This window comes from Fundulus heteroclitus, chromosome 11, assembly GCF_011125445.2.
Source record: "Fundulus heteroclitus isolate FHET01 chromosome 11, MU-UCD_Fhet_4.1, whole genome shotgun sequence".
Lineage (NCBI taxonomy): Eukaryota > Metazoa > Chordata > Actinopteri > Cyprinodontiformes > Fundulidae > Fundulus > Fundulus heteroclitus.
The window spans coordinates 18,045,895-18,072,834 of NC_046371.1; the positions used below are offsets into that span (position 1 = coordinate 18,045,895).

Consider the following 26,940-nt stretch of genomic DNA (forward strand, 5'->3'; position numbering starts at 1 on the left):
TGAAATATGGATTTTCTCAGCATGAATGGCATCTGAGGTTGTATCTACTATAAAGGACGATTTTACTTGTCATTATGTAAAAATAAAGGCTAAATATGTAGGTGGAATGGTAGGATATAATGGATAAATACATCATTCATTGCTCGTGAGACTTAGAAAAAAAATGCACAAGGTTAGATGCCAGGACAGAGCACAAAACAACTCTAAAGAGCACAATGTGATTTTTCCTACTTGATGAAATTTAATTTAGCATGATTTTGCAAACATACTTTTTTTTTTTTTTTTTTTTTTTACAGTGAGTGGTTATTGACAAGAGATTTTCTAGGTCAGCCCTGTCTTCATGTTGAAGAAAATTGCAAGGTTTCTAATTAAACGCATGAAGCAGTTTTTTTTATGTGCTTGTGCTGTGTGGTTGAGCAGATTAGTCTACTCCTGATTTACTCCATTTTTATTTTATTTTGTGAGCGATGCAAACAGAAATACCTCTGGACTGTGTTGTGCAGGCAGACCTGCTTGATGGACAACAGAATATAAAAAAAAGCAATGCCATGTCTAACTTTCTTATCATTGTAAACGCAACTATTGTCAAAAAAAAAAGAACAGCAGAGTTTTGGGGGCTTTGTTGAATCGTGTACATTTTGAAAAGCAGAACTGGGTTTAGTCACTGTGGAATTTACATCCTGTATATTGAAGCGCAGAGTTTGTATGTAAGCTCAGAAAATGGGAGAGTAAAAACAACAAAACAAATGTACCACAGCTGGATGCCATCTGCCAATATTTGAGAGTCTGGTTTGATTGACCACCTTCACATAAGTAGTAGGAATTTATTGACAAAAGCCAAACTATGAACACAAACAATGGTGGTTTTTGCCTGAATCACGCCCCTTCCTTCTGTCTCCTCACACAACCAAACAACCACTCTGAAAAAGCAACAGCACTGATGGACGTATGGGGAGATGACTGGATGGACAGATAGTTAGGTACCATACAATTCTGCTAAGATTTTGTCAGACTGTGCCTAAAGCTTTCAATGCATCCATAAAATGCTCTGAAAACACACTCTCATTATGTTATGTTTGTGTTTGCACAAACTGAACAAAGGTTTTTTTGAGTATACAAATTCAGTTTCAAAGAAGCTCTGCTGTGTTGGGATACTTCAGTCCATGTTTGATTAGTCTAATTATTTTAGATTTTGATCAGAGGATGGATAATCCCAGCTGAGAGTTAAACACAGAAATAACCGGTTAATGTAGTATAAAATTCACAGCGTGAACTCTGACACATCCTTAGTCATATTGTAGAGCAACATTTAAATATTGTGCTTACAATGTGCTCAAGACTGAGACTCGATTGACTTGTCAAGCAAACAAGTAATAGAAAATGTATTTAGGATGCAACTGAAAGGATTTTCATCCCCAGAGTGCTTGCAATGCTCCCTGGCTGTGCTGCCCTAGGCAGTGAGCCAGATAATCTACACTGCTCAAGAAGAACACTTTTTAATCACAGTGAGATATCAAGTAAGTCCAACTTCTGCAGTATTGATCTGGTCAGTTTAGTAGTAGAGGCGGTTGTTATTCAGTTTCAACTGTTTTGGTGTTAATTCATTTTACAAATGGTTCACTAAAGGGGCAACAATGAGATAAACCCCCCAAAACGGGAATAATTTAACAGGTGGAGGGCACCACCGTTTTCCCCTACTCCTTTTTTTTTTGACTGCCTTTCAGTAGTTTTGTATCTGACAAGGGCCAGTGTCACTACTGGCAGCATGAGGTGACATCTGGACCCTACAGAAGTTACACAGGTAGTCCAACTCCGTTGGTGAGTCAGTGTTGGTCTGGGGAGGAATATCCCCGGAGGTACGCACAGAACTATACAGGATAAATGATAACACCCTGACTTCCATTAGGTATGCGGATGAATTCCTTGGACTCATTTTCCGACCATTAGCTGATACAGTCAATCCAGGGTTCCCCGTGGAGCATGAAGATGCTCGGTATCATGTGGCAAGTTTATGCAGGTAGTTCCTGGAGGATGAAGGAATGGATATTGACTGACCTCCAGTCTCTCCTGAGCTAAATCCAACGGAACATCTGTGGGACATCATGTTTAGGTCAATCTGAGGCCAACGGGTTGCATACTCATACCGTCCAGGAGCTCATTGATGCCCTGGTCAGGATGGTCAGAGGAGATACCCCAGGATACCATCCATCATCTCATGTGGAGCATCCCCCGGCGTTGCCAGGCATGCATACAAGCATGCGGGGGCCATACAAACCACTGAGTACCGTTTGGAGTTGCTTGAAATGACATTTCAGCAAATTTGACAAGCCTACAGCATCAGTTTTTCAGTTTTACTTTGGATTAAGCCCTCTGTGGGTCGATCGTTTTCATTTTCATCAAATGACGTGGCATCCTTTGATTCCTGACACCTTACCTGTTCCATATCAGTATGGGTATCCGGCACTATTTTTGCTTTCATTTGAGATATGATGTGTTTTCAAAGCGTTCTTTTAATTTTTTTTTATTTTTTTATTTTTTCCCCAGAGCCGTCACTGAGCATAAATTTGTTTCGTTGTTATCTATGTGAACTAAACTTACGACTGGCTCTGTCAATAACATTTTGGTCTTATCAATTCTGCTTTTGGAAACATAGACGTCCGAAAAAACTCATTTGGATAGCGCAAACTACCTTATCAATGGCCGAAAGAGTAAGGAGGATTCAAATTATGTGATATGTTGCCTTGCCATATTCACCGCACTGACTGCAACCTGCCAATGAGAGGGGGAGACAGAGGAGAGAAAGAGAGATAGGAACATAGGCTTCTGTCAAGGCGCTGTAGTTTTTTCCCCCCCTCTAGCCTTATGCATCCCTACAAATTACTAGGTGGATAACGTGAATTTAGAGGATTTTTAAAAACACCGGGTCTCTTTGTTGTTTTTATTTTTTTTTTTTCATTATTATTATAATTTCTTATTTTTACTCCTCGGTGGATGGTTTTTGTGCAGCAGCAGCAGCAGACGCCCGAGCTTGTAAAGCAGGTGTGAGAGACAGCGGCGACCGCTCCTCTCCTCCCTGTTTTCCAAGGGGAAATGTCGAGCGAGAAGCCGGTTTCAGCACCGCCGGGCTCTGCTTCCTCGCTCACGGACCCAGACCAAGACTCGCACCCGCCTCTTCCCCCTCCGCCGGCGGGCTCCACCGCTCAGCCGCCGCCACAGCAGCAGCAGCAGGTCGCCGCGGGCGCTGGCTCCGGCTCCACCGGGGAAAAGATGGTGTCTGCGGCGGGCTCTATGGTTCTCCCGGCCGGGGTGATCAACCCCGCGGTTCCGATTCGGAATATCCAGATGAAATTCGCCGTGCTGGTGGGCCTGATCCAGGTCGGGGAGGTTAGCAACCGGGACATCGTGGAGACGGTGCTGAACCTGGTGAGTGGATGCTGGGAGGGTGTGTGTGGGGGGGAAAACAGACAGGCAGCGAGGGGAAGCCATAGAAAACAGTAGAATCACTGCGCCCCAACTCGATATGTTTTATTTACAAAGCTTCCTTCACTCTCCCCCCCCCCACCTTTTTTTGTGGGTTGTGTGGCTTTCAAGCGATGATGTCATTTATTTTGTTCGGGGGATGTAAACGATTGCATGTTGGAATTTTCCTCAGATAAAAAAAAAAAAAGAAATAAAAGGGTAGCAGAATAAACGAGGCTATATTATTGTGGAGGCAGACGGAGGCATGTGACTCCACAAGGGCTTTGAGGGGCTGCTCAATCACCGGCCATTGTTGACTAAATGACCAGATTTGTTGTTGGCTGCAAAGAAAAAGAAAAAAAAAACACAGATCTATCCGGGAGAAGATGTGCCCGGACGCTGGGCACAGCGCGTTGTGGCTATTCTCCTGACCCCGAATCTGTAACCCGAAGTGATGCAGGGAGCCGACGGAGGCTTTTGCGCACAACACCACGACCCGAACGGCTATAATTCGCGCAAAATCACGCATGCATGCGTGATGTGTCACCTCTGAAACGCACTCCTCCAGCATCGTCGGACAAAGGCCCGACTTAGCATTATGCTATCCAGCGACATATGCGTTTATGAGGGGGAGAAAAAAAATATGGACAGGCCTATTGTTGCACGCAGGCTGGGCCCTGCATCCTGTGCGCAAAGGGAGTGATGTATTGGTGGCTTTGAAGCGTTTAGTGGTTTATATTACTGTGCCTCACATTGCTGTTATTTATGGAGCTGATATAGGTTGCAGCCACCCCCCCCCCCTCTCCCTCCTCATCCGCCTCCCATCTTTACTCCTCCACCAGAGCTTGTGTCTGTAAAGCTTGGCCTGCCCAGCACAACACATGAGTGAGGATTTAATCCAGCGGATGCTGCTGAGATGACTGGTGTGGATTGTTACGAAACAGCCAAAAAACGTACATCAGACATGTCATGTGGAGCTGTATAGAGATACAAGGATGTCTGTGTAGGTTGCTTTCAGCTCCTCCATGCACTATGCGGGGGTGCTACCTGTATATGCTACAAGAAAGAAGCTCTGATCCTTATTGATTCTCTTGTAAAACAACAAGTTGAATGATGCATGCATCTGCTTTTGGATTTTATCATGCTGGAAAGTGGCTATTTTGGGCATTTGTGTCGCCAGTGGCCTATTTTTTTTATCTCTCTCTCTCTCTTTCTCTTTCTCCCACTGGATGCCCTGAGCCATCCTGATTCAGGTTGCCTCTTATCTCTCAATCTTCTGTTGGTGCTGCTCAGTGCAGCAGTAGGGGCCTTGCTTGCTCACTCCGATCGTGTCTCCTTCTGGAAGGAACGGAGAGGAGTGATGCTGCATGCACAGGCTGGTTTGGCTTGGCAGGGCAGCGCCATGCATTTAAAAGCAGGTGGAGAGGGGTTGAAGGAGAGAGTGGGGGAGGAGAGGAGCGATCGAGTAGGAGGAGGAGGAGGAGGAGGAGGAGGAGGAGGTAGGATGCTGCAGTGGCTATGTGCTCAGAAATCACCAGCTGATGCAGCGGAAGAGGAAGGGACTCTGGATTGGTCCACATCAGATCAGTGAAAGCTCATCAGAGCATTCAGCTGAAAACACACTCTCAAGTATTTTAGGCAAACACCTCTCCCCCCCCCCCCTTTTTTTTTCTCCCAATTTCAGGGCGACGCGTTTAATTGCGAATCCCGCTCCGATGCTGTAACGCAGCACAAGGGCCTGACACCCTGGCGAATTAAAGCACTATGTGTTTGGTCACACAAAGCTTTACTGGCTAAATCCTGAATTGAACAATCGGCGCTGGTTGCAGGGCTGCCAATAGCTAAGCCTGTTAGGGAATTCTGTTGCCCAGCTCTTTTAATTAAAAGACTTGAAACAAAGAGGTGCAGAGGCAGGAAACCTCAGTGGTCATGCTGCTGGTACAATGAGTCCACACTGACCCAAAAGCTGATCCATTCTTCCCGTCAATGTGGGAGACCACAGTATCTACATTCTCTGCGCGCTGTGGCCGTATTGATCGGCTCCCACTGTGTTTTGGGGGGGGGTGAGCAGCCGGTTGGCCAGTTGTAGCAGTACGTCAGAAGAAGGTGCATCTTGCTCGTTCTCGGTGACACTCGTGCCAATGAGGGGATGCGGGTTTGATTTTCACTTTTATGCAATCAGTGTACGCGATGCATCTGAATGAATATATTCAAATGTGTATGTACAATGTTTGTCAAGTTCTGGCTGCAAGCTGCTCGGCTATAATCATCAACAAGGCATCGCTGTTGTCAAGGCAACGCCACCCTTTGGCTGCCTGCATCCAGACGCTGGACCTCCTGGCGTTGTTTTCCCGCTTCCGTAACGCTCCGCCACCGCTCTCCTCTCCCTGAAAGCCTTATAGTTTTCTGTTCTTCGACTCATCTGTCTGCTGGTGTATATCGGTATCAGCAAGGCTTAAATAACCGGGAAATAAGTAGCTAGAATGATTGAGAAAGGAATAAAAAAAAAGATGTGCACCGGTAGAGCTCTGTGGTTTTTGGAACGATAAGCGATTAAGCTTGGTTTATAAACAGATGGGTGAAAAGTTCATGATGTTTATTATCAAAAATCCCAAATGGGTTTTGTTAAGCTGATGTCTGTTGTTGTTTTTTTTATCTTACTAGCGCAACATACAGTAAGTTAGCTATTTTTTTTCCCCTTCTGCTAGGTATGTAGCGAGTCTTCTGGCTCACAAGGGGCGACATACTACATCAGGTCTACAAGAAAGAAGCGATATGAGAGTTTCATTTGCAGTGTTTCACTTAACCAGCTGTAGTGCAGAACAATTTAGTCCATGTTTAACAGGTTTGTTTAATTTTAATGTGGAACCCATGCAAAAAAATTTAAAGAAGAATGCTCTTTTTTTTGTCTTTCACAAGTAGAATAAAGGTTTAATGAATCTCAAACTGTGTTTTTAAAGAATCTCTGTGTTCAGTCAAGTGTTATGTAATAAGTATTTTTGATTTTGGGCTAGATTCTATATGATCAAACGGGTTCCAGATCCGTGAAAGAAAACGGGGAACTAGCCTAGTTAGTTTTTGTTCGACTCAGTGATTGGTAGGGCCGGTTTCTGGTTTCAAGACCATATCACAGTTATCAAAAGTGACGATTTCAATACGGCAAAAAGTTTTCTGTCATACACCCCTTATAGTGTTGTTGTTCTGATGAAAGGCCAAAGACAGGGCTGGAGACACTGGAGTTTTCTCTGGATGTGTGTAGTAGAGCAGTGCCGCCCCTCCCTCACCTGTTGCTGCGAGCTGACAGCTAGCGGACTGAGTGCTCCGCCTCTCACGCTTACAGGAAAGACAAATTTGGTAAATTTCGAAATGAATTATCATTAGTGGTGCTTGTTTCTATTCTGTGAAAACAAAGCAGTTAGGTCATGTTATAATTTTTTGTTTGCAGCTTTTGAGTGTGAAACCAGGGTAACTATACTCAAGGTTATCACTACACTGGCGCAGGAGTGAAGGAGCTTGTCCTGCAATTGGCGGGTTGCCGGTTCAATATCCTGTTCTGACTGTCTCAGTCATTTTGTTTGTTGTATGGCAGCCTCAACCCTGTAAGTGTGCCCCAGGGCAGCTGTGGCTACTAGCATGGCTCACCACCGTCAGGGTGTGAATGTTTGAATGTCTGACTGTATTGTGACGTGCTTTGGGGTCGTCAGACTTGATAAAAGCGCCATACAAGTACAAGCCATTTGCCATTTCTACCATTTACACCATGAGAATTTCATTCGGCCCATGCCTTGCTCTGATAGGAACCTACAAAGCAGATGCCACCTTTAGAGTCACCAGCAGCCTTCTTCAATATTACTGCAGTCGTGTGTTGCCGACCAGTCTTTATTAGCTAGCCTCAGGCTGAGAGAACTACTTCCTGTCTTACTTTGAAGGTAAAGTCATTAAAAGGGATACAGGGTGTTTATTTCTTGTACTGCTTCCCTGTGACTAAAAATATTGAAGCATTTTTAATATCATAAGATTAACTTGTTTTGTGCAAAAGTACCAAGTCAGCTGGAGTAGATTTGAGAAATCTGTGTCCCTTTTCTGACTTTGAGTTCTGAGCAATGAATAAATTACAGCAGCTGTGAGATGAATGACAAGAAGATCTTCAGTTTTTTTTCCCCAAGATTCCTTGAGTCTTTTTACTCAGAAATAATCAGCACCTTTCCACTTTCAGGCTTCAGACCTCCGTTCTTTTGTTGTTGACATTGAGATATTTAATTGACGACTCAGTAGTTCTGTTCAAGGTAAAAACGCTTCAATTAGGTTGGCATTTTAGAGGATGGCGCACTTCATGGCGTAGAGATGAACCAATTTACAGTTTGTCATCCCTTTGGAGGACATTCCCTTTTGTTTTTTTTCCTGCTCACTGAACAGATAATGGTCAGTGTCTTCAGCTCACAGCCTTTCGTTCCTTGACATGTTGTGATGCTTCCTGTTGTTACAGGAGGAAGCCAGCTGAGCAGCGGTGTGTGTTGACAAAAGGCTTGGCATGTGTGACTTCTCTATCCGGAGCAGGCCGTCACATACTTTTCTTTAATGCGAAAGACTCCAGACATATTTCAGATGCATCTACAGTCGGCCTTGTCAGTCCGGGAGCCTTCGAACAGCACCAGGTGTGCTTATTTATAGGCGGCTTTATCTAGCGGCGCTGCTTTTTTTAGGATCAAAAGCAAAAGTTTGTTTTGGATAGAAATTGACTCGTCCTTGTGACAGATCTTTGTTTTTTTTTGTTTTTTTATATATCCTTGGATAGATGAAGGTGTTCTTGTACTCTCTGTCTCTACCCAAGTCCGTTCAGAGGCCCCACTGAATCCCTGGCAGCAAGCGTTTCATTATTCCTGTCCTCGCGCTGTAATATCTCAAAGGCCTTCAGTCCACGGCCACTAGTGAGAGTCGACAGATGAATCAGGGTCTGGATCGCACAGAGCCGCCAAATTAGCACGATTTTAAAAAGAAGCGAAATGGGGAAAAACAAGAACAAGGCAGGCTGTTGAAACTAAGACACGTTGCTGGGCTTCGTCCTGCGGTCGACAGTGCGTGACACTTTGCCGCGTTGAGGTGTGTAACTCGCTAGATTTCAAAAGAACCTGTCAGCCATTTTCCAAAATCAGACGTCCCAGGGTGGTCTGAACGACTCCACGAAACTGAGTGCAATCAAAGTGTTTTTTCAGGCTTGCCCTGTGGCTGCAGACCTAAAGCATGAGGCACCTCCTTCCTGCAGCGCTTATAATCTCCTTGAATGTCCACGCAGGGGGAAAACAGTGCGTCACTGTGCGCCCAGGCTAGCCCGGCTGATGAGCGGTCCGCTAATGGACTTAAATCTTTGATTCAATTATGTTTTGCTATAGTGTGCAATAAAATCATTCTTCATGTTAATGGATCAGATTTTTTTAAAATGGCAAATTCTTTTTATTTACACACTCTCTAATGATTTTATTTTATTTATATGGCTGAAATTATGCAGTAGTTCAGAGCAAGTATGCACCACAGTGTTAATCTCACACGTTTTCGCACAATCCTGTGAAGTTGCACTATTATTTTTTTAATTTACTCATAATTGACTCTATAATTTAATCCCATTAGCTCCTAAAACCATTAAAAGCGTTATCTTATGTGTCATAAAGTACAACTAGGAAAAAACAGGTCTAGTTTTCAAGTGAAAGTAGTCAGGTTACAGAAGCAGTACTATCATGTGAAAGGGGCTGAAACCCCTTTAGGTAGAGAACCTTTTAATGCGTTTCAGGCTAAAATATGTTTAAAACAGGTCCAGTTAGCGCTGCTCGGTTATAGAAGATATAACTTAATAAGATCATTTTTGGGTTTCTGTATTTAAATGAACATCATGGATACTCAGTGAGCTGGACACATTTTTATATTTATGTCTGAGTATAACTGTAAAGCAGAATAACCACCGTTTTTTGTGGCAATAAATGTATTTATTTTTTTTAATCAAAGGGATCCCAACTTACGATCCCAACTTACAACACGACTCTGTCCCGTTTAGCTTGATAACACTTCAGTTTGATGAAACTCTTTAGCAGTTCTGACACTGTTGCTGTTCTAAACCTCTGTACACTTTGACCAGGTAACCAGCACATGCCTCCAGCTTCTAATGTCCAAGTAGTTAGAAAAAAAAATGAGAAAAGACAGAATAATATTTTCAGTCTCATCTTGGTTATGTTGACATCCAATTTTTTCTTCAGCTTTAACAGTAGAAACTAGCATATTTTTCAAGCTTTCAAACTATTTAAGGACCTGTTCATGCAATACTATTGATATAATGTTTTGTCAGGTTCTACATTTTCTTTTTAATTTGCATATGTATTAAAATTTGGAAATGCCTTCATAGAAAAAATAGAAGTGTAATGTCTTCAGCTGTGCTCTAAAATGTCATTTTTTTTGGCTAGAAAATCCCTAAAAGATGATTTTATAAATAACTACCACAAAAGTTGGGGAACTCCTGCAGATCTTTGCAATTGAAAAGCTCCAACTGTGTTTTTTTGTTTTGTTTCTTAGATGAGGCAAATATGAACAGTTTTTTTCCCCCACATATTATCTTCTGTTATGTAATGAAATAATGGGCAGACATTTCAAGCTGTAAATCTGTTACGTTTCTGCTAAAGCTTGACCTGATTTTTTTTTTTATAAATCAGCAGAACGAATAGAATAGCTTTATGAAAGAAAGGTGCAAACGTGACCTTCAGGCTAATTTCACCGCAAACAGAAAATCAAAACGTATCTGAGGAGAATCAGAAAATTAAAGGGTTGTCTCAGAAAGACAACGCACATTTAGATTATTCTTCATTAAAATAAAACCAGAGCATCTTTTGGGGGTAGGATTTTGCTGCAGTCTGCCCCTGAAGTCTACAGTCGGGGAGAAACATTAGAAAACAGTGAAAGCAGTGCTAATCCCGACCCAAGGGGACCGCAGCAAATGTTTAACATAGACTGACCTGCCACTTAAACTGCTTAAACACTCATCCACGCTGTTCCATTTTCCTCCCTCTCGCTTTCACATACACATCTATCTGTGAAGAAATGGAGGACAAGAGGGTGGGGCTCTGCTGCAAGGTCATGAGTGACTGCTATCTATCACACAGCTGGGCTGTCCTGACCCCTGTGTGAGCCGCTCTGTGTGCGAGGGGCAGGCGGGCGTGATGGATGGAGGAAAAAGGAACGACGCGCGAGGCACTCTTATCTTAACTGTCGAAGGAAATAACGGGAGGAAGACGGTGAACCTCAGGCTGGGAATTGACGATGAGGAGGATTCAGATGGAATATTGAAACGTCTCCGATTGTCCCTCAGGTGCTATTTCCATCTGAAGTGTGGCACAGGTCCAGCTGTGTGATGTTCTGTGGGGGTCTGATGAGCTTGGGCCCCACCCCCCCCTGCGGAGCCTCATCACACCGTTGGGTATCACTGCTTCCCCTTCCTGTGCTCCCGGCGACAGGGCAGTGAAATACAGCAGGGGTCTCATGGAGACGGCGCGCGCGGTTTCCAAACAAATCAGGAAAGCACATTAGCGAAACCTTGACATGCTGAGTTATAATTGGACCTTTTTCGCCCCTCATCATCGGGTTACCTGTCAGGCAGGAGGGCGAGCTTCTCGCTTGTTAGCTTTCGCGTGCATCTGTGAAACCAAGATCTACAGTTGCGGCTTAAAAACACGGAGGCTCGTTGGGCAAACCAGGAAACATATTTCCCCCACTAATACCCAGTAAACCACCCAATTAAAACCAGAAATCTCAAGTTGTCCCTTAAACTGCACACCCCGTCACTCCCAGATCCTCTTAATAGCAGCTGGGTCTGATCTGCTTTTGAAGCAAAAATGATTCGTCTGAAGGTGGATCGCTGATCGCTGGCGTTCCTTTTGACGCACATGATAATTTTCTGGTAAAACTCTCTAATTTTCCAGGCCACGTGACAAGCCCCCGCGCACTTCTTTATGTCCTAAAGCGCCTAAATTCTGCTCCGCTCCTCTAAATTCCTCCTCATCCTCTTTTTAGCTTCCATTTCCAGATGGTCGGATTTGTTTCCGAGGATAAGCCATGTGAGATTTTAAGTGAGGTCTCCCGTCTGGAAGTGGAGAAGGAACGCGCAGCAAAGTGTCCCATCCGTGCGTGACAACACCTTTTTTTGCCACCGCTCTCCGTCTCTTTATCCTCTCGAAGCACATATATGTCCTCCTCATCCCTGAGCCTAATCTGGTCCCTCTCTCCCCGCCTCTCGAGCTGGGTGAAGCCGCTGGTGAATGATCCCTATTATGGGGAGGTAATGGAGGTCTCTGCAGTGTCATCACCTCTGGTTTCTCCTCTCTACGCACTTTCTCCTGTCCCATCTTTACAGAAAGCCTGGTGATGGAACCATATGGCTGCCATCACCTCTTACCTCTGTGTGCGGTGAGGCTTCTGTACACGGGGGTGGAGAGTTGAAGAGAGAGGCGGGGGAAGATGATACAAGGCTTAGAGGACCAAAACTGTTCAACAGAGCGGAGCGGCAGCTAAAATCTTTAATACCTAGATGAACGATGCGTTTTTTGGGCTCTTTGGACCAGATAGTTACTTTTTTACCACTTGTTGTATGTGTTAGGAGTTCAGTACGGAGCTGGGTTTTCAGTATTTATAATCAGATCTTAGGCAATTGTTTTTATTCATTTATTAGAAAGTCACCACTGGCTGGTATGAGAAACGCATTCACTGTGGTTCAATTCAAAGATTTTTTTTTTTTTTTTTTAAAGAAATGTCTAACACAATCTAATTCTTTAATGGTGTACAAAATATGCTGTTTTATGTCAATAAAATACAGTTTTATTTATAATAAATGAGTTGAATTGATAGATTTAAATGTTAAAAACTACCAGTTTGCGACATTGTTTTTGCGCAACTTGAGTGCAGCTAACAATTGTTAGCGACAGCTATGACAAAAGCTGTCATGCCTTCACTTGGATTTGGTTTTTTAAGAGGATGCAGACAATACAAATGTGTTGTTTCTTTGTTTTAATACAAATAGAGCTATAGTTCTGATACAGAATATATAAAACATCTTATTTGTTGAAATAATACAACCATCATATGACACAAACACAAGCCAGTATGAGATGCTCACATTTCTTTTAAGCTCTAAAACAAAAAAGCAAAAATGTAGTTGGTAGAAATATTGCTAAATATGACAAATTAATTAAAATGAACTTGTTGAAAGATCCAGTTTGGCAGCTTTTTGCACCATTGCAAGCAGAAGCCTGCAACCATGTAACCATTATCTGTCCCGTCATCAGTCATTTACTCTTTCTTTTTCTAACAAAATAAGATTTGTTTTTAAATGTTTTTAAGGATGTTTAAAGCAAGGAGTTACAAATAATACACCCATGTTAAGATGCTCACCTTAAAGTATTTTACTTTTCTTGCTGATTGCTCGTGGACTGTGTCCGGAGGTGATTCTCAATTTCTCACAGTGTGGTTAAAAATGCTATAATTTTATGGTGTCACAGTATTAACACAAATTGAAACACATAACATGACCCAAATGCTTTCATTGGCAATTTAAAAAAAAAAATAGTTTTGCTGCTGCGTCTGCTACACTAACATAAAAAATACAGCTATAAAAATGTTATCCATCCATCTGTCAATGGGATCCAAAATGTAATTGTTGTTATTTTGGTTTTCATATATAAACTTAATCTAATATGTTCTTTATAGAGTAACATAAGTAGATTATAACGACCTGATATTAGTAGCCAAACAGCTGAATTTGTATTTCTTGTGCGGGAAAAGTCCAGTACCTTTTTTTTTTTTTCTTTTCTTTTTTTTCAGCCAGCTGACGATTAGTGCACAGTAGCATGCAGTGAAGAACAGAGCTGTGCTACTTTATGCTCCATACAGCCAGATAACTTTAATTATTTCACCGCTTTTTCTGGCATCTACCTAAAAATAGATGAAACCGTGGTGCAGCCGGGTATCACATGCAATTTTTGTTTTTTTGAAGCCGTAACTTTTTTAAAACCCTGCCGTGTCATGGGAATGGTAGCCGGTAGAGAGAAGAAATTAATGCGGTGATTCTTATAATCTCTACTGTCTTCCTCTGCTGTCATTGTTTCTTTACTATTGTGACTGTCTGCTTCATGCTATTGTGTCTGGCTCTTTTTATATGTGCGAGTGTGTGTGTGTCTTTGAACGTGCGCGTTGGATGGTTGTGATTGTCCCATTGGATAGGCTGGGGCTGTATGGAAACTTCACACACAGCATTTGGATCAAAACCAGTGCTCAGACACTGATGTGGCTTTGTTCACATCTCTTTGGGTGTGTGTGTGTGTGTGTGTGTGTGTGTTTCTTCCTGTCTGGCACCCCTAGCCAGCAGAAATATTCAAATTCTAACAAGCTGCTTGGTCGCAGTCACCTGATGTTTTCTCGCTGCTGAGCGTGTTGATAAATGAGCATTCTTGCAAAACCGTAGCTTTAGTCGCCTCCGTCCACTTTCATCTGCGCGTTTTTCTCTGGCAGCGCACTTCTACTCATATATATACGCATGCAGAAAAGAGAAGAAGAAAAATGAAAAAAAAAAAAACACATACTGCTCTCCTCCTTCTTGTAGCCCACATCATTGCCTGGCAGGGGTGATTTTATATTCATGCTGGCCTACTTTGCCTCCCTCCCTTGGCTCTGCACACACATACTGCACACATCTGCTGTACTGGAAGTATAACTGACTGTGGTAGCGATTCATCATGCTGCGTGCTGCAGTGGCCGAAGGTTGATTATAGCCAACTTTGTAGTGTGTATATGTGTGTGTGTGTGTGTGTGTTTGTACCTGGGGAACTTTAGTATTCCACATTAAACATCCAGAGTTTTCCTGTGCTGCTCATGCATCCCTTGCAGCATGGAGAACACTGTCAGTGGTTGTAACAAGTCATTTAACACCGCATTAGGCTGGTTAGGCCATCCACACTGTATTGAACCACAGCATTTCCTACCTCTTCGTCCTTCCGTCTGCGCTTTGCATGGGGGGGGAAAAAAATAAATCAGGACTCCATGTTCCCCTCATTAAACAGACCTTAACTAGTAATTGCGGGCGAGAGCTATGTTACCCAAAGGATTTATTTTATTAAAGCTACAGCAGTAAAAGCTGAAAGATATAGATAGAAAAGAGGGGGGTGCTAGGCTTTTTTTTAAAATGGCCCAGCTTGATATGAATAAGAACTTGTAAGATATTTATAAAAATGTGAAACTGCCTGGATTGATCAGCAGCAGTGTTTTTGTATCAGTTCTTCTCAGTTTAGTCTTCTTAGACTTAGCAATCTTATAAGACTGCTCCATGACACTCAATGTGCAATGTGGGTTTAATAATCTTTGGTTCGACGTCAATTACCATGTGGATCGCCGTTTTACTACTACGACAATAAGCAGCTTCATCGGCGTCTGCCATGCGTCTACGGCGTCGGCTGTTTTTATTATGAACAAGCTGATTAGCCCTATATGCTCTGCTCTTCACTCCCAAATCCATCCATAACCAAAGCGCAATAAAATGTGTCTGAGAAAAAATAGTTCGGTAATAAATGAAAGAGTTCTCTTTGGGTGAATTTGTTTAATCAAATGTCAAGTGTCCTTTCGTAAATAATAATGAGAAAAAAATCTGTTCGGGACATTGTCCCAGTTCAGCACATCAAGGTCAGCAGCCGGCCCTAAAACAAGTAAAAAAACCTGGTTTTTTTACTTGTTTACTTGAGGCACCTGTTCCCAGCCTTGGTCAGTGCTCCGTTTGGCGGTGTGTCTGCTTTGACCGGTGTAAACAGGACGACCTATACCTGACAGGAACTGATTCAGAAATCCAAAACTTATTCCTTTTTCTTTTTCTTTTCAGCACCATCAGGAACCTGTGGTGCCTCTTGTATCATATCACAACGTCTCTGATTTGTAGACGTAGGTCGTAGCAGCTGCCACACTGTGAGACATTCATTCTGAATATCTGACACTGTCGGATATTCATCGTCGGTTATCTTTGATGGCAAGACCCTAACAACGGCCATCCTTGAACATGTCTCACAGTGCCACGTAAGAGCGCAGATTTAGAGCCCCAACAATCACAGATTCCTCCACAATTTTCCTACAGACCTCATTTTTTTTGTCTGCAACGGCCCAAAATCACACAGTGTATACTGTTGGTGTGACATTATGGATGTAAGAATGGTTTTTACTGTGTGCTCTGACAATAACATTGTCCATCAGTGCTGAATGTCAGTTGACTGGTGGGAACGACCAATTTGTAACATCATCACTGATCCCACAGAGCATGCTGAGAATTTTTTTTAGACTGTAAGGTATTTTTCTCATTTACTTGCAGGAGCAAGCAAGTGGTACATTCTGTTAATTCTTTGGGCAAAACTGTAAAGAAAAAAAATTTAAATAATAAAGGCATAAAATATTAGAAAAAGGCCAGAATAGAATCCTTGGGTTGTCTACAAGTTCACAAATGATGACTTATTGAAAAGTTCATAGCAAATTCAAAATTGTCTTCTAAAAAGTGAATGTATTCAAAGTTAAAATGTAGCAGTTGTTGCTGGAAGATGTGTAGATAGCTGTCGGCACTTTCCAATCCACTTTTCTTTTTTTTTTAATGCACCATAGAAGTGCACCTTGGGGAGGAAATATGGCGTTTCAGACTCCTTTCATCATGGTACCAGTGCTTGGTTGCATGTTTGTTGCTATAAAGACTTCAATGGTATTTGGGCTGTAGGGAAGAGTTTTAAGCAGCTTGGATCGCACTTTAGCTTATTTTTCTCAATGCAGTTGACGTTTCTGTCCGGCTTGACATTGTTTCAGGTGAGTAATTAGGGTTCAGTGTAGAGCAAGCTATTTAATGTACATTTTTACTGTCAAACACAAATGCATAAAGCTTTGGTTCAGTGCAGCTTTCCTTTGCGCTTTAGTTCCACAAGCTGAGGAGATTTATGGTTGGAGTGAAAGAGGACATGAAGGTAAAAAGATGCAGAAGATGGGGTTAGATGGAGACGGATGACTGCTGTTGCGACCTCTCAAAGAGAACACGTTGATGTTGTGTATCTTTACAAGTTAAAAAAAGGCCTTATTCTACAACCATCGAGCTTGTTGTGCCCTCCGTTTGAATTAATACCATTAGAGGTGCTCTGTTTCCCACTCTGGAGTTCTGCCAACAGGACATTCTAAGCATTGGATTTCTTTCTTTGTTCAGACCCAGACTTAAAACAAGATGGCATACTCTCAGAACTTCTGACCACTTTTTTTATAGCTTTGTTTGTACAATTTCTTTGGGTGTTTCAAAAGGCACTTATGAATAAATTCTATTATTCTGCATTCAGACCGAATGCGATTTGAGTGTCAAAAAGGCATTCAGCACCTCAAGCTGGAGGCCTTTTTTTTGTTTTTGTTTTGTTTTTTTAGGTTTTTACGGCACTAGTGGCACGTTTTTTTTTTGTTTTTGTTTTGTACAGTAGGCTGACAGGAAAGGGGGTATGAGAGAGGGGGAGAGACATACGGCAAAGGACGATAGGCTGGAGTCGAACCTGCGTCAGCCATGTCGAGGGCTAAGGCCTCCATACATGGGTCGTGTGCGCCAACCACTGCACCACCTAAGCACGCCCTTGCGCTGACCGTTTTTGACGCTTTGAGCAAATCGTGGACAGACTCGTCTGACGCGTGTTGTGAGCAGCTACCCTGTTATTTCCTCAGATGCGGGAAAATATTTACCGTGGTAAACGTTTTGATAACTTACCCGAGATTTCAACTTCCTCTCTAATCCTCCTCCAGGCAAGATCCTTTTTTACCGTCTTTGTAGTGATAGCTCGACGGATCATAGATAATAGGATGGCCATAAACAACGATGAAAGTCTGCCACTACGTCACATTGCGGGGTCTCTCTGATTAGTTGATGCTCCGCGTCCAGCAGCAAGGGTTCAGATTATCCAACTCGAGCGTCTGCCTTTGAGCGCCTAGACGCTGGAAATCTCAAAATGCGCTGCATTCGACAAGTGAAACGCATCGCAGGACCTCTCGACACCCTGAGATGCGCGTCCACCCTAGACTTTGCATGTAAACCAGATGCCCCTTATGCTCAAATCGCGTTAGGTCTGAATACAACATTATTTGTTCAGTACATGTCTCAAACACACAGACATGTACTGACTTAGACTTAGACAACTTTATTTGTCATTTTGTATGCACAGAGGGCATAAAGAACGAAATTTCGTTGCATACAGCTTGTAAATTGCAGTAGAATTAAATTACAGTATAAGGTGCAGCACTGAATTTAAAAGTAAAGCAATTGAAATGTAAATAAATGCAGGAGAAAGTCACAGTGTACAGGTGAGTATTTAAAAAAAAACATTTGTATGTACAGAATTTGATTGTGCAAAGGGCATTTGTGCAAAAAAAAAAAAACTAAGAGTTCGGCAGCATTTGTAATGCTAGATGGAGAAGGTCTGCTCCGACAACATACGTGGGTTACACTAGCTTCCATCCAACCATCCACTTTTCGACACGCTTATCCCTGCTGGGGTCGTGAGGGGTGCTGGTACCTTCCTCCAGCTGTCATTGGGCGATAGGTGGGGTACACCCTGGACAGGTTGCCAGTCTATTGCAGGGCAACACAGAGACAAACAGGACAAACAACCGGTTACACTAACTTGTTTTACTTTTTTCAAAATAAGGATCAGTTGCCCATCCTGGAATAGAATTTCAGTGCAATAAACGCATCCCCAAATGGAAAGTTATCACTTTCACCATCACGCTAGAGTGAGATTAATTGATGTCCTTTTGGGGTCATTGCTGTGACATTTGAGTCACAATTCTGTTATTTTTATAGTAGTGGTACACATGTGCTTGATGCTTGATGTAAGAGAGCTTGGGAAGCATGTTTTACTATTTACAAAAAAATCCATGGCCGACTGGTTTTTGTGGGGATCAACTGCTACAGTTGTACGTGTGTGGAAAGGTGATGTGGGAGCATTACTTTTCTGTGGAGACATGTCTTCCAATGACCTTGAAATTAAAGGCTAATGCAAAATAGTGTTACGGAGGATCAATAGGGCTTGTGGTTGTTTTTATTTATGCTTTAAAACATATTGGTTTATAAAGCCCCTTATGTTATTTATAATTAATGATATACCACAAAGATATGGTTTGAAGTCTTCCTTCTAAAAACTTCATCTAAATGATCCTGGTAAATTAAAAAGTACCTTCCTACTTTCCTTTTCTGGGGTGAATTTCTACCCTGTTCCTTTGGGGGTTAAATACATTGGAAGCTAAAGAGCCACAGAAATGGCACAGAAAACTACCCTAGTCCCTTGAAAAGGTCCCTGTGATCAAATGTGTATTTAGACGCTCTAGCAACCACAAGTGTACCAGGAGTCTGAGAGTGAATTGCTCTGCTAAGAAGTGTGCATTTAAGAATGCAATTATGAACAGTTTAAGAGAAGATGCAGCTTGGGCATTAGAAGCTTTGTTTGAATAATTACACTTCAGAGAGATTGCATTGCATCTATAATGGGTAATATTTTACTTAAATGTCACCATCTAATCATTGTAATCATTGAATGATTGGCCAGTTTTGTATTACGAGTACAGAAGGCAATCAATTGTTTGGAAGGACTTTGTAAGATATGTTTTACACAACTATCATCTTTGACATTATCCAATAGATGTTTTTCATAATTCTTTTATTACCAGATCCTTCCTTTATAACACGTATGCTAGCAGCACAATAAAGATTGATATCTTGTAGCACATTGACAAATATTATGGTCTTGCTGCAAGCTTTGGTTCGAAAACGGGTTCCAGAGCGTGATGTTTTCAAAACTTCTTCCTCTATGGGGAAGCCCTAGCACATGAGCAGCATCACTTAGTGGTGAAGCCATTTTAAGCAGAGAGTGTTTGTACACATGCACATGTTTCTGAGTCTCAAAGACCATACCGCCTACTAGTGGCCTGGCGGTAAAGTTACACCCTTGTTAACGTTTCTACCCACGTGTTGGGCATGGAGATCTCCGTTAAAATGTTATGTTGATGTGTTACCAGAAACAAAACAACAAATCAATCCCATTTTTAATGGATTGTTGTTGTGTGCACAGGTCCTCAGGCTCCCCCTCTACCCACACTACCCCATTACTAGCATTACGTTTCTTCCTCACCCTGCCTTTATCCCATTTAAATGAAACTACTGTCTGGAGAATATGTATGCAGAGTGGCTCAGTTTAATAATCGTCTTATGGTATAGATCTGTTCCATCTTACTGACACTAAGTAATAAAAATGTGAGTAGGATTAATTTGGCATAGTGCATAACTGCAGATATGATGGTGTTCCACCTAATAAGAAACTGGATTCTGGAGACAGGTTTTCCTAGATTAAAACAGCATTTAAAAAGCATTATACTTTTCGGATCGCTCCCTGTCGTTCTCCACCTGCATCACTGTAATTATTTCTCTATATGTCTTTCCTTCCCAGGAAAGAGATTGTAAGCTCTCAAGGCTACATGTGCAAGCTGACAAAGTGCAGTGATATTTGAGAGTGGACTTTGTGTTCAAATGACCTTTTCTTACAAAACAGGGTTTTTTTTGCGAGGGAGTTTGACATTTGACATCACTATCATCATCTTGGAGACTGAATTTCTTACTTTTTAAAATAATGATCTTCAAAACAGTCTCCACTGCAAAGTTTGTTTTATGTAATTATTTGTAAATTTTCACTTGTGTGCAACGAGTGAAGTCTAAAGCTGGTGACTAAACCAAACGTTCCATTGTGAAATACTTGAAGTTTGAGAGGATTCTCTTCAAGGTTTAATATCAGAACCACATCTCAGTCAACTGCCACATTGCTCTTCCTTTGTCTGCTTTAAATCAAACAACGGGGCTCGTTGCTGGCGTTCAGTCAAGTCTAAAATACAGCTGAAGTGATAGGTTTACAGAGAGAGGAGGAAAAGCAGAAGCAGAGGAAGCTGTTGCCCGGCTTTAAAATCGCACATCATGTTGACAGCAGAGATTCCTGATTCACAGGTCATTTTTTTCCCCCATGTCCAAGTCAAGTCTGTAGTCATTTCGTCTCAAGTCTCTGAGGATTAATTCTTAGTCTGGTCCCAAGTCAACACTTAATTTTTCCACCCCAAGTCATGGCTCATTTCTTTGACTGACCTTATAATCCACATATAATTCATGGCATCTGGTCTGCCTGTGACACTGTAATGCTGTAGGTTGAAAAATTTAATCGTCATCCTTTGGCCAAATATATCTCATGGGCGATTAATGTTAAAAAAAACCCATTTTGCACATATTTAATTACGACTTTGACTTCTTATTTTGAAAGTTACTGCGGTCTAACTTGTTGTTTGAAATTCTATTTTTAAAGGTGGATTTGCACGCTTTTAATATAATAGTTTTTAGTGGAACTGTGATTTATGTGTGGTTGTTGCCATTGTATATTTATTTATTGTTTTACTGAGACTCCTTTTATTTGTGCTTTAATATATAGTGCAGTGCAGTGCAGCTGATTCTTGTATCCAAGGCAAATTTCTCTCAAGGGAGACTAATAAAGATACTTTGACTTTGACTAAATATGTGCATTTGTGCTAAAAACAATCTGAAGCGATTAGAAGCACTTTAATACAGAGTTAGGAGACCTTAATGTTGTCATTACTGTGATGCTATGGCAAACATAATCATATTGCCATGAACCATTAATAGTCCATAGTCCTTGTGCAGCCCTGATGGATAAATCAATTGCACCCTTTAGCAGAATATGCACATATGAGCCGTTGTCTGGGCTATACTTACTGGAAATGGTCGCTCGATGGTAGCTTCAAATAAATGAATGCTGCAGTTTATCGTTTTTACTGGCATGTATATGCGGTGTGTAACGTTATCGTAGCAAGTCGTTTGCATGCACAACAAATATCAGAGGTGACACCACTTGTTAGTTAGTTCACTGATTTTAAAAAATCTGATCAATACATCTCCAGTAAGTGTTTCTGATTAGTTCTCCAGACATGGGAGTTATCAAGGCATCCTTGTGTGCAACGTCGTGGACGCTGTGGAAAGAAAGACTCTGAGCTTATTGAAAGCGTGTCTCCAAGCAAAATATCACGTGTATATCATGTAAATTCACTGTGTGTGGTCGTTGTACAGTAAGTCAGCCATGCTCAGTAAACCCTTCGGCCTTATTCAGTGTGTGTCCGTGTGGCTGAGCTCAGATTTGTGTGTTTCTTTCCCGACCGTGTCTCATGATGATGGATTACTGAGACCCGTTGGTGCTGCTCGCTGCCTCTCTTATCCTCCATCAACTGTGGCTCAGTGAAACAGCTCTCTCCATTGTTTCAGCGAACAGGGGAGCGGACTCACACCGAACGCACATGCATGCGCGAGTCTGTCTCTCAAACAGACAAAACAAACAGATTAGTGGTCCTGAATGGCCACCAGCTTGGCTTTGAGTCAGGTCTGCCGGGCTTATCTGGAGACCTTCGGACTTAGCAGCAGCTGGTCTACACCTGCCTCATCACTCAACTGGACGGAAACACTTTTGGTTGGTGCAGAAAGTTGGTGTCATTTAAGGCTGAATGTGTAGCAGTTCTGAAAAAAAAATTAAAAAATGTAAACCCCTTTGGAGTGTTTAGAGAGGACTTATAACTTTAACAGCCTGTGGGAACAAAGTTTAAAGTATGAAACGTTTTAACGAGAAATGTGGTATAATTGCTATTAGAATATTAGGATCTGAATTTTATTCAAGGTGTCTAAACTTTATTTGGGTTTGAAGGCAACCGAATGCTCATTGTAACAAAAGGTCAAAGAGAGATAAAAGGTAAAAAAAAAAAAATAAATAACTGAACAAAGAGATCAAAATAATTGCTTTTTGTGTGTTGGAAACTAACGAAGAACAGCTGGAAAGTCAAATCAAACGCCCAGTTCTCAGTCACAGTGCACCCCAGTTAAAATGCTAGGTGTTTGTAATATAGTGCAAAGCTGTGGGCTCAGGATCATCTTCTGGGGTTGTTCATTTAGTGGTATAAATCCAAATCAACGAGAGAATATCGTCACATAAAGGAAATTAAAGAAGTAGAAGGCCTAGGTAGAATCCAGAACTTAGTCTGACAGAACATCCTTTTTGGGTCACCTGAAGAGAGCTTTGAACAAAAGATTTCCTCATGACCTGGTAGGTTTGGAGCTGGACATTTACAGAGATGCGTAGGCAAGCATTGGTGGGTGAAGATGTGGGATGCTGATAGGCATCTTCTTTGGCAGGAGTCTATTTTTCCAGAAGAATTGAGCAGGGTATAGCTGCCTTTACCGTAAATGTGAGATTTCTGAAAAGGCTGCAAAGATTTCTATATGCAGCATGTTTCATAACACACAGAGATTAAAAAGCCAGAAAGGATTAAAACAGATCAACTTTGTTGTAATATGTTCAGCTTTCCTGTTATCTGCTGAAGCATTGCTCGCTGTTTAAGAGACACGGCCTGAACGAACAGCAGATGTCTCAGTTTTCTTTTAAATAGCTGTTTACATTTGTCCTTCTTTAGCCTCCTTTTGAACAAATCAGAATCTAAAATGGTTTATTTTTAGTCTCCCTTTGGTTACAAGCTACACACTGAACAGTGTTGTTATTAACGATTAGACACGGTACATTCACTGAATAGAAAAATAAAAAAAATTTTTAGTCACCAGTCAGGACAGTGGAGCTGAAAACTGTCTGTTTCTGGTTACCAGTGGATTTGTTGCTGCATCCTTCAGACTAGCATGGTATTACCTCTGCTTTTTGACAGAACAAGGTAAGAATCGGGAGCTTGTTTTTCACCCTTCATAACTTTTTCCTCTAGCATTTCACCGTTTTTTTTTTTTTTTTTTTTTTTTTTTTTTAAATGCCGTTTCCTCTGCTCTCTGTGTCCGGGAATATTCCTCCACGTCTCATTTGTTTCCTGCTGTCCCTCTAAGGGTGAGCTCTCAATCACAAACTCCCTTTTATGCTGCTTTGCTGATATCCCCTCGGTCTGCTTCTTTGTTCTACTTTTTTCCCCCCCTCTCTCTGACGGATTCTCACCACTTTAGATGTTTTCTCTATCTCTCTTTTGCCTTTCCGCAGACTGGTTGTGCTCTGGTGAGAGAAAGTGCTTTTTAATGATAACTCTCTCACTCTCTGCACATAAATCATAATGGTTTCTGTTCTGCTAAGGTCCAACTCTTTCACTACTGCAGCGTAGCTGTTTTTGAATGTTACTGTTGGTTTTATGTTTCCTCTAAATTGGGTGGGATGAGTCTATGACGATCCACTCTAGTGCTTGTTCAGTGATTGGCATGTTTAGCTAGAGATGTTCAGATCCTGTCTGAATGTAGACATATACTACCCTTTAGCTGTATACATGTTTATGTTTGATAATTATATAATAAGCATCATAATGATCCTTTCATGCCTATATTTACATTCTTGTCAGTGAAGATCTATATTACCTGTTGACAGGAAAGGGAGGGCGGGTACAACACACTTCTACATGTATCTTTAAAATCGTTGTTACTGTATTTGACTGGAATCTGTTGATAAATCGATTTGAACATCTCCTGCTCAATAACAAAATGACTTGGTGTATATTCTAGGATGCCTTCTGGAAAACTAAAAATACCTGAAAAGGATGGGATTTGATTTGTCCATTTTCCATATCTGGATAAGTATGTAGAAAAACGAAAACTGAACATCGAAAAAACTTTCTTTTGAGACCTAACCTCTTTCTCCATTCCAAACAAGATAACGATCTGCCTTGCAGTAAAAATAAAGAATAATTTACATGGATTTATGTTTGCATTTCTTTGCAACAGTTGAGTCAGTTTTTTATTTTCTTTTTATTTTGAGCTCATTGATCCTGCTGGCTTTTCATTTACTAACAGAAAAACACATATTTTCTCCTGCCTCCCAATTGTTTTACATCTGGATTTTAAATTGTTCCCTAGGTTTTTCCAATTATGTTCGGTTTAATATTAAAATTCTCATTTTTTGGGGGTTTCTGTTGGGACAGTACAGAACACAAACTGTGGATTAAAGAATTTAAATCTATGATAATCCAGTGCAGATTTTTAGGCATTAGAGATTTTCAGTGTTTGTCCAGAAGCCAAGAACCAGTAAAATAGTCCTTTAACATACTTCTAAACCAGCAGCTAGCTTCAATATTGTTTCATGTTTTTCTTTCCTTTTAAAAGGAGGGTGGGGGGGGGGGGGTGATAAAGTCAAACTAGGTGAAGGTTTTGTTCTTAAATGCCTGCAATGTCCTAAAACAAATGATGGAAAAACTAGGAAACTAGTCTGGAAAAGTATTGGTTTTTGATATGAAAATATCTTTTGGGAGCCTTTTTAATTTTTCTGGATGTGTTTAAAATTGAATTTGCTATTTAAACGTAAACAAAGTCAAAAACATGGTAGTGACATTTTTACTTTGATCACAGTAGCAATTAGCGCAGACAGCCTCGCCAACTGCAACAGCGGTCTCTCTGTGTATTTAGTCAATGGCAGAAAAATGCCTCGCAACATTTCTGAAATGCTTCATGGCAGACGGAGGCGAAAAGGTCAAAAGAATAAATTGAAGCAGCTTTTTGTAATCCAGTTAGATTTCCTGTTAACCTTTCTGTTTTCTGCTCAAGCTCGTTGTCGACCCTCAGTAAAGCTCAGTGACTCTGCATAGAAGTTCTCTCCTCAGTTAATATTACTTCTACAGTCTGACATTCCTTTCGACGCTATAAATGTTTTTGGAAAATGCTCCCTTAACAGCTGTCTGGATTTTCTTCCTCTCTCGACATTAAATGGTGCTTTAACACCAGCTCTGTAAAGGGACCAGTTTGTTTCCTGGGCTTATCTGGCTTAAAACTATTCATGTGAACTTTTGCTGCAGACCAAACTATCAAACTCAAATATGGTAAGCTGTTTTAATATTTAATAGCCACGTAAGACCTTTACACCAAAAATATATAAATCGGTTCTTGTAAAAAACAAAATATATTTCATACATCCAGAATGGACATTCAACATTTCAATTCTCTCAAATGCTTTACTCTTTTGGACAAATTACTTCATATTTCAACTATTCGTGTTTGGGGTGGAGCTGCACCTACCCAGGAACGCAGTCTTTCTTTCTAGAATAAACATTGTGGCTGGAATGGTTGCTGAATTCTAACATTGTAGCTGATATTAAATCGTACTAGCAGAAGCCATTTTCGATCTCTATGATTCAAACGCAAATCAGAGATTGAAGTATAGAAAAGAGTTTGCCATATCTGGTATAGGCTGTAAACACTGACTTCCAGAGCAGGATCTGCCTGTGTGTTTAGCTGAAAGAGTTGATACCATCAAAAGCAAATGTTTTACATTCACTGCAGCTTATTGACAGCAGTGTTGGAATAATATCCAGTAGTTGCTTGACCATTTGTTAGACATTTTTCTATTCTATCGTGACTAACATGCTGATTATTCCTTAGGTGTGGCAGCTGTCTCTCTCTCTTTACCCTTTTTCTCTACTAGACACAGCAATTGTAGGAGATATTGCTGCGACTAACTATAATTTCATGTTCTCATCCCATAGATTTTACTACTGGCTCAGAGCCCAAATATTTAGCTGTGTTTTCTCCTAAAGGGAATCCAGGAGAGGAGCTACTGTGGCCATTAATTCTTTACCTTTTTTTGACACAGAAATTACACCTGAACTAGTGCCTTCGTGTTTTGTTTTGTGTGCTTTCTCGGGTTGTCAATAATAATAATAATAATAAAATTAATCAAAATAGAAAAATTATTCAAAGGTACTTGTTTGCATCAAAGTTGATACAAACCAACCCATCGACATTTGGACAAATTTCTGCATTTCCTCCAGCAGCAGCGCTGCACTGACAGAGACTCTCAGCCACCAACCTGCAGCCACTCACAAAAACAATAAGCTGCTGCAGGAGGTTTTCAACTCTGATAACATGTTCAATACATCCAGAAAAAAAAACATATACGACTCACCTGAGCTGACGCAAACACAAAAGCATTGTTTGGAGGTACTTTTCTCATAAGGCAGATGGACAAAAAAAAAAAAGAAATGCTGAACAATGCCACCTGCTAGCTGTGCTAATGCTACAAGCTGGCACTTCAACCTTAATGTTTCAAAACAACTTAAAAGGTTAGTAAAGTTCCTCTGTCTGCAGCAGTGAAGTAGAAACGTAGACTTAGACCAGAAAAAGATTTGTAACCAGTAGCATCCTACCCTGCTGCTGCTGTCGATCACTGAAGAAAATATTCTGCAAAATTAGCAGGAAGAAAGGAACTGTACAGGGCCACTGTTGAAAACATTTGCATGGATTAGATCCTTGGTTGCTCTGGAAGAAAATGTTTTGTATTCACTAGATTCATGCTTTTTATGAAACGCAATTTATTTATATATAGAATGATTATATGTATCAATGGAAACTGGCAG

General features: G+C 41.2%; 1 protein-coding gene across 15 annotated transcripts in view; it reads left to right on the forward strand.

Annotated features, from left to right (window-relative positions):
* The first annotated feature begins 2,795 nt into the window (after positions 1 to 2,795).
* The window catches only part of nbeaa (neurobeachin a), a 150,968-nt gene continuing 126,823 nt past the window's right edge, over positions 2,796 to 26,940 (forward strand). For all 15 annotated transcript variants that reach the window (XM_021324598.2, XM_021324602.2, XM_021324601.2 and 12 more), the window contains exon 1: positions 2,796 to 3,423. In XM_021324598.2, coding sequence (XP_021180273.2) covers positions 3,091 to 3,423 — 333 coding nt within the window. In that variant the 5' untranslated portion in view covers positions 2,796 to 3,090. The remainder of the gene's footprint in view (positions 3,424 to 26,940) is intronic.